Source organism: Drosophila virilis, unplaced genomic scaffold, assembly GCF_030788295.1.
Source record: "Drosophila virilis strain 15010-1051.87 unplaced genomic scaffold, Dvir_AGI_RSII-ME tig00001725, whole genome shotgun sequence".
Taxonomy (NCBI): Eukaryota; Metazoa; Arthropoda; class Insecta; order Diptera; family Drosophilidae; genus Drosophila; species Drosophila virilis.
In genome coordinates this window covers 1-7,984 of record NW_027212855.1, presented here as the reverse complement: position 1 = coordinate 7,984, position 7,984 = coordinate 1, and the positions used below count along the sequence as shown (strand labels likewise).

Sequence of the window (7,984 nt, the reverse complement as noted above, 5' to 3'; positions counted from 1 at the left end):
TCCGCTCAAATATTTTTCCCATCGTGTCCAGCATACACGGGGGGCGGTATGAGGAGGGATCATCCAGTTCCTTGCCGGGCTTCGGGATGAGCACAAGTCGCTGGAGTTTCCATCTACATGGTACTGTGCATTCCGCTATACATTGATTGTACAACTCCACGAAGCTTCTGGGCTGTGCAGTAATGACAGCTTTTATTACCCCGTTCGGTATTCCGTCTGGTCCAGGGGATTTGTCGGTCTTTAGCTTCGCAGCAATGCTCAGTACCTCATTGTCGTCGGTGGGTGCACGGTCATTTATTCCGTTTGCTGGTAGTTGCGGTACAATTCCAGGTGTCTGTCGAGGAAAGAGCGTTAGGACTATTTGTTTGAGCTGTTCCGGGTTTGTTGGCATTGGTTGCCTGCAAAGCCTTCCCATGACTAGCTTGTAAGCCAGTCCAAAGGGCTCCGCGTCCGCAGCGTCGCAGAGCTTCTGGAAGTATCGGGATTTGCTGCGTCTGATAGCTTCCTTGAGTAATTTCCGCTTGGCTCTGAAGTTCTGCAGATGGTGCTCAAAATTGGGGGACGGTCTTGACCGTTGGCTCTTCCGCCTAGCTGCGAGGCACTCTTTGCGCGCTTTGGCTATGTCCTCGTTCCACCAGGCTACCGGTCTATGTGTGTTTCCACCCTTGCGAACTTTTGTCAGTATAGCGTCACATGCGTTGGTGATAGTCTCTGCTATCGCGTCAGCAGAGCTGTTGGCATCGCCTCTTATGCCAAGTCCTTCTACCATAGGGAGGAGTCTTTCCAGGTCCATAGTGTCCATCTTGTATCCAGTGTGTTGGAACCTTCTACTGGCGCCTCTGCTTCCAAGTTGATAGGTGTCCGTTATCACCGCAAAGTGGGTATCATCGCTGTGGGTGTGTACATCCGATACATGCCATTTAGCGAAGCAAATATGTCCAGCAGGATGGTTCCCCTTGGTGTCGTTCTGCTGCTGCCCCATTCTGTGGCCCACGCGTTGAAGTCCCCGGCGATTATCACTGGAGATTTTCCGTGCGCGTCCTGTGCGATGTCTTCAATAATGGCTGTGTACTCTGCCAGGGGTATGCTTGGTGGTATGTAGCAGCTATAAACGTATATGCGACAACATTTTGCCCTAGCAAACCCTTTGCGAGCCATCCGTTGAGTGAGCTGGTATGGTGCCTGTCCGCAGCTCCATAGTGCTGCTCCAGCGTCTAGGCTTTCGTGCCACACTCCGATATGTTTGGGTGTATACGGTTCGCTAACGATGGCTACATCAATTCTCGTCTCCCGGGTCGTTTGTGCGAGCAGATCCTGGGCTGCTCTGCAGTGGTTTAGGTTAAGTTGCAGGAACTTAACCATTTTTAAGCGCTTTGTAGGCCTTCTTATACTCCGGGCAGTTCCTGCTCAGAGTTGAGTGCGCGGCTTGGTTAGTGCCCGTGCCCATTCTTGTGCAGAGGATGCACTTTGCCTCATGCGTGCACTGTCCAGACTTGTGCCCAGTACCTGCGCATTTAAAGCATGTCTCCTTTCCAACCAGATGCTGGCTCTTGCACCTGGTTGATGTATGGCCGAATCCCATGCATCTGAAGCATATCTTTGGCTCGATCTTTTGACGTATTCGGCATATACCCACCCTATGCGGACCTTGCCGGTTTCGAGCAGTTTCGTGGCTAGGCTCGGTTGCAGGGCCAGCGATGCGATCTGTGTTCCTCCGTAGGCCGCCCTCATAGTGGGCGTCGCTTCTACTGGTATGTCTCCTTCCACCGAGGCAAAGAGAGCTGTGAGGACCTCATCTGCTGTCGTGGACTCATCGATATCTAGAACCTCCATTTGCACCGTTTCCTGCAAGGTTCTAACGGCAGGTTTTCCAGCCAGTGCGCTGCTGATTGCCACATGCAACTGGTCGGTAGCTGGGTGCGATGGCTTCTGGAGCCTGAGGATCAGTTCTCCTGCTGCTGATTTGCGGATGCCCTGTACATTATTTTTGAGCGCCTGCAGTGCAGGAGCTGTTTTCACCATTTTGAGCACATCTGCGTATGGCATGCTCTCTGTACACTTGATCAGGATCGCATCCGGTCGGTTGGGCTGTTTCCGCCTGGTGAGCTTGCCCTTCACCTCAGTCTATTTATTTTTTACCTCTCGGGTATTTTTGACCGGTGTTTTTGCCTCTCGCGCTTGGGTCGGTACCTTGCCCTCTGCCGGCTTTGAACGTTGCTGCTTGCGAGTTGGTGCCGGCTTGGAGTTGCTTGGATTTTTTTCTGTAGCCTCGTTCGTCGGTTTTTGCGCCGCTGTCGGTGGTTTACTGCCTGCACCGCTTTCTTCCGTCTGCGTTGCCGTGTCGCATTTAGAATTGCTTCCGGCGCTTTCTTCAGCATGGCTCATCTGCGCAGGTTTTCCGTGAGCTGCGCTTTGACTACTTCTTGCAGCTCTTTTAGTCTCGCTAGCATGCTCTTCGTGGCCAAGTTTATGTGCCTCATCGCTGGCTGCTTGCCATGATACATGAACAGTAGCTCGTCCAGTATCGAGCCAATCTCTTCGATCTCCTGGGTATTTGCCTTGCTCTTCTTGGGCGGGGTGCTCCGTGGCTTGTTCGTAGGGCTGGCCGGGTCCCTAAGCCTTTTCAGGGTCTCTTTCTCTTCAATTTCCCTGCATGGTGCAGTGGGCTGAGGGGCCCTTACTGGTGTAGCCGGGGGCGTGCTCGCCAGGCATGATCGCCTAGCGAACGGGTCGGCCTGGCATACTCCTTCTTCCTCTTGTCCACCTAGTGGGGTGGTGCTTTTGTTGTTTCGGTTCATCATTGTGATTAATTGGGTCCCAACTCGAAGCCGTTGTTGTCGTGTGTATTGTGCAGTCACCTTCGCGATCCCGTGGTTGCCTTTCCATGGAGTGAGGTTCACGCGAGGGTTGACTCCGGTCCTTATGGGAGACGGAGTTCAGTGCCAGATCAGTGCTAGTCAGGGAATATCAACTGAGCCTGCACGGCCAACTGAATGGCGACATACGATAAGCGTTCAACGAGGCCTGCCAAGGTTTTAGCGGGGCGGGGGCGAGGCTATCATTAGCCTAGGAGCCGTTTCGACAAGGTGTCAGCTTGCCTATTAAGGTCCTAGAATGCCCGACTCGTCAGCCCATTTCTACAGTTACGTAAGGGGGGTCCAGTGGGTCGCTTCCACACTTTACTGGGCTCAGTGTGGGGGTGGAGTTTTGCTTGCTTGCGTTGACGGGCGTGCTGCCAGTTGTGGCGCTCATCGCTGCTGATTTGTGGCTCCAACGGTGGCCAATGGTTTCTCACTGGCGTTTGACAGATGGGAGTTTAACCGCTCCAGCTCGGTCGCCAGAGTCCCTTTTTAGTACACCGCTATGCGGCAGGAGTTGACTTGGTCGGATCCGTGACCTTCTGTACTATTTCTTGCCTCGAGTCTGCAGCTGCAATGCGAGTAGAACGTGAAAGCCTAAAAGCATGCAATATCTTTCTTTGTCTTCATGTATACCCACACAGCGTGGCAGACTTTCGCGCGTGTTTGCTTTTTACCTTGACGCATGTACTTTGGTTGAGGTTGGCAGCACTGTACAACCAACCAGCTGTCCAGAGCTTTTGTCTTGCTCATGTGCTTGAGCATAAACAATGTCGCCATGATAGGTTCGCTAAGAAAGTGCTCAACTTGCTTACTTGGATCAGGTTTAGGGTTGGATATATACCATCAGGTAGTCCTCGCCATCACCCCGTCATCCAGGTAAGTGCGCGGGTTTTCTCCATTCTCGTGTTCACCTTCACAGTCTTGCAGGTGTACCACCAGTCGTGCCACCTGCGTCTCTCCGTGTGCGTATGTAGTCATCTTTGGTTTGACGCACCCTGGCATCCGCCGCTTGCGAAGCGCGTATGTGAGCGTGGGTCTCCACGTGCTCAGCCCCTTCGCCAATGGATTGCACATCATCGCTTTGCTGTGTGTGTGTGTGTGTGTGTGTGTGGGTTTGTGTGTGTGTTTGTGTGTGTGTTTGTGTGTGTGTGTTTGTGTGTTTTTTTTTTTTTTATTTTTTTTTTATTTTGGAAGAAAAGAAAATAACGGCTGAACATTTTACAAGGGGGAACTAAGACAAACAAAGAAGGAAAGGGTATTTTATGGGGAGTAGAAAGTTGTAGCCCGCTCATGCGGGACAACCGCAAAGTACTACTTCGCAGGGCGGGGTACGGCTGTATATCAGCCGCTCATCAGTCGATGCCGCGTCGGATCCTCTCCTGTCGTCGCAGCTCCTTCATTATAGCCGATGGCATGTTAGCAACGGCTGTCCATCCATTTTCAGTTTCCACCATTCGCGCCACGAGATTCTCCGGAGACAAATCATTTCTGCCCGCCGTCGCTTTGTCTCGCTCGCGTCTATAGAGTGGGCAGTAGAACAATGCGTGCTCCGCGTCCTCAATCACACCGTGCCCACAGTGCTCGCAAAAGGGGTCGTCCTTATGATTAAACCTGTGCAGGTACGCTTTAAAGCAGCCATGCCCAGTAAATATTTGTGCCAGGTAGTGGTCTACATCGCCGTGTCGCCGCTGTAGCCAAAGCTTCAGGTTTGGGATTAGTCCGTGGGTCCATCTGCCACTTGAGCTCGCATCCCATTTGCTTTGCCATTGTTCGATGGTGTTATCCCTCAGTTGCCTGTTGGTGGTTGCCCCACTTTGCCTTTCGGCCGCCATCAGGCCTAGTGGGATCATGCCTGCCAGTACTAAGGCCGCGTCTTCCGATACAGTGCGGAAGCAGGTGGCTACACGCAATGCACATCGTCGGTATGCAGCATTGCATCCTCGGCTGTAAGATGCAACCTCCATTGCGGGGGCATATATGTTGGATCCGTAGAGGATTGTGGACGTCACCACTCCAGCGATTAGCCTTCTGCTCCTCTGCCTTGGTCCTTTGGTGTTCGCCAAAATTCGGCTAATGGCTGTTGTAACACTGGCCGCTTTGTGGCTAATATACTCCAGGTGCTGTTTATACGACAGTCTGTGGTCTATCATGACGCCCAGGTATTTGATAGCGGGCTTGGACTTAATGATAGCACTGCCAACGCGCAACGATGTCGTCTCAACTATCTTTCTGCTGCTTATTAAGACTGCCTCCGAGTTCTGCTCCGCTAGCGTGAGTCCGTTCTGGGATAGCCAGTCAATTATCCTGTCGATGGCCGCACTGCTCCTAAGAGTGACCTCATCTAGATTCTTCGCCACAGTAACAACAGCGATGTTATCGGCGAAACCAATGATTGTGTTGCCCTCTGGTAGGCAAAGGTGCAGTACTCCGTCGTACATGACGTTCCACAGTAGCGGCCCGAGAACAGAGCCCTGAGGAACGCCTCCAGTTACCCTGTACTGTCGTTGGCCGTCTTCCGTGTCGTAATTTAGCACTCTGTCCTGGAAGTAGCTGGTCACTAACTTTATTAATTGGCTAGTGCTTCTAGTATTTTTGTCCGATTGGCTGAGTTGAACGTGTTCCTGACATCCAACGTACAGACTAGGCTTGTGCCTTGGATAGCGTCTTCTGCTAGTTCAGCCACGGCCCTGATGGCATCCGTGGTGCTCCTGTGTTTCCTGAAGCCGAATTGACGTTCAGACAGACCGCGCACTTCAGCAAGCTTGCATTCTAGGCGATTGCATATTATCCGCTCAAATATTTTTCCCATCGTGTCCAGCATACACAGGGGGCGGTATGAGGAGGGATCATCCAGTTCCTTGCCGGGCTTCGGGATGAGCACAAGTCGCTGGAGTTTCCATCTACATGGTACTGTGCATTCCGCTATACATTGATTGTACAACTCCACGAAGCTTCTGGGACAGCTTTTATTACCCCGTTCGGTATTCCGTCTGGTCCAGGGGATTTGTCGGCCTTTAGCTTCGCAGCAATGCTCAGTACCTCATTGTCGTCGGTGGGTGCACAGTCGTTTATTCCGTTTGCTGGTAGTTGCGGTGCAATTCCAGGTGTCTGTCGAGGAAAGAGCGTTAGGACTATTTGTTTGAGCTGTTCCGGGTTTGTTGGCATTGGTTGCCTGCATAGCCTTCCCATGACTAACTTGTAAGCCAGTCCAAAGGGCTCCGCGTCCGCAGCGTCGCAGAGCTCTTGGAAGTATCGGGATTTGCTGCGTCTGATAGCTTTGTTGAGTAATTTCCGCTTGGCTCTGAAGTTCTGCAGATGGTGCTCAGAATTGGGGAACAGTCTTGACCGTTGGCTCTTCCGCCTAGCTGCGAGGCACTTTTTGCGCGCTTTGGCTATGTCCTCGTTCCACCAGGCTATCGGTCTATGTGTGTTTCCACCCTTTTGCGAACTTTTGTCAGTATAGCGTCACATGCGTTGGCGATAGTCTCTGCTATCGCGTCAGCAGAGCTGTTGGCATCGCCTCTTATGCCAAGTCCTTCTACCATAGGGGAGTCTTTCCAGGTCCATAGTGTCCATCTTGTATCCAGTGTGTTGGAGCCTTCTACTGGCGCCTCTGCTTCCAAGTTGAGAGGTGTCCGTTATCACCGCAAAGTGGTCGCTGTGGGTGTATACATCCGATACATGCCATTTGGCGTCTCGGGCAACGTCTGGACTGGCAAACGTCAGCTCTATGATCGACTCGCGACCCGCTTTGCTGTAAGTGCTTCTTGTGCCGATGTTCAGCAGACAGACATTTAGCGAAGCAAATATGTCCAGCAGGATGGTTCCCCTTGGTGTCGTTCTGCTGCTGCCCCATTCTGTGGCCCACGCGTTGAAGTCCCCGGCGATTATCACTGGAGATTTTCCGTGCGCGTCCTGTGCGATGTCTTCAATAATGGCTGTGTACTCTGCCAGGGGTATGCTTGGTGGTATGTAGCAGCTATAAACGTATATGCGACCACATTTTGCCCTAGCAAACCCTTTGCGAGCCATCCGTTGAGTGAGCTGGTATGGTGCCTGTCCGCAGCTCCATAGTGCTGCTCCAGCGTCTAGGCTTTCGTGCCACACTTCGATATGTTTGGGTGTATACGGTTCGCTAATGATGGCTACATCAATTCTCGTCTCCCGGGTCGTTTGTGCGAGCAGATCCTGGGCTGCTCTGCAGTGGTTTAGGTTAAGTTGCGGGAACTTAACCATTTTTAAGCGCTTTGTAGGCCTTCTTATCCTCCGGGCAGTTCCTGCTCAGAGTTGAGTGCGCGGCTTGGTTAGTGCCCGTGCTCATTCTTGTGCAGAGGATGCACTTTGCCTCATGCGTGCACTGTCCAGACTTGTGCCCAGTACCTGCGCATTTAAAACATGTCTCCTTTCCAACCGGATGCTGGCTCTTGCACCTGGTGGATGTATGGCCGAATCCCATGCATCTGAAGCATCTCTTTGGCTCGATCTTTTGACGTATTCGGCATATAACCCACCCTATGCGGACCTTGCCGGTTTCGAGCAGTTTCGTGGCTAGGCTCGGTTGCAGGGCCAGCGATGCGATCTGTGTTCCTCTGTAGGCCGCCCTCATAGTGGGCGTCGCTTCTACTGGTATGTCTCCTTCCACCAAGGCAAAGAGAGCTGTGAGGACCTCATCTGCTGTCGTGGACTCATCGATATCTAGAACCTCCATTTGCACCGTTTCCTGCAAGGTTCTAACGGCAGCTTTTCGAGCCAGTGTGCTGCTGATTGCCACATGCAACTGGTCGGTAGCTGGGTGCGATGGCTTCTGGAGCCTGAGGATCAGTTTTTCTGCTGCTGATTTGCGGATGCCCTGTACATTATTTTTGAGCGCCTGCAGTGCAGGAGCTGTTTTCACCATTTTGAGCACATCTGCGTATGGCACGCTCTCTGTACACTTGACCAGGATCGCATCCGGTCGGTTGGGCTGTTTCCGCCTGGTGAGCTTGCCCTTCACCTCAGTCCATTATTTTTTACCTCTCGGGTATTTTTGACCGGTGTTTTTGCCTCTCGAGCTTGGGTCGGTAATTTGCCCTCTGCCGGCTGTGAACGTTGCTTCTTCTGCTCATCTGTCGATGCCGCGTCGG

At 52.4% G+C, this 7,984-nt stretch overlaps 1 protein-coding gene across 1 annotated transcript; it reads right to left on the bottom strand.

Annotated features, from left to right (window-relative positions):
* Positions 1 to 4,213: 4,213 nt before the first annotated feature.
* On the bottom strand, positions 4,214 to 7,758 carry LOC138911630 (uncharacterized). The gene is made up of 6 exons (XM_070211009.1): positions 7,373 to 7,758; positions 6,404 to 7,059; positions 6,058 to 6,170; positions 5,835 to 5,969; positions 5,488 to 5,748; positions 4,214 to 5,401 (listed from the first exon to the last, which is right to left on the bottom strand). Exons 1-6 carry the CDS (start codon positions 7,756 to 7,758, stop codon positions 4,214 to 4,216), a joined length of 2,739 nt encoding a protein of 912 aa, XP_070067110.1.
* Between the last annotated feature and the right edge of the window lie 226 nt (positions 7,759 to 7,984).

What these genes read in the sequence shown, in the direction of transcription:
- LOC138911630 (XM_070211009.1), bottom strand. Translation starts at nt 7,758, where the DNA reads ATGGTGAAAACAGCTCCTGCACTGCAGGCGCTCAAAAATAATGTACAG. An exon ending in CAGACGGAATACCGAACGGG is followed by an intron (nt 5,749 to 5,834) that starts GTAATAAAAGCT and finishes TGGAAACTCCAG; the next exon opens with CGACTTGTGCTCATCCCGAA. An exon ending in GCCTAGTCTGTACGTTGGAT is followed by an intron (nt 5,402 to 5,487) that starts GTCAGGAACACG and finishes AGCTACTTCCAG; the next exon opens with GACAGAGTGCTAAATTACGA.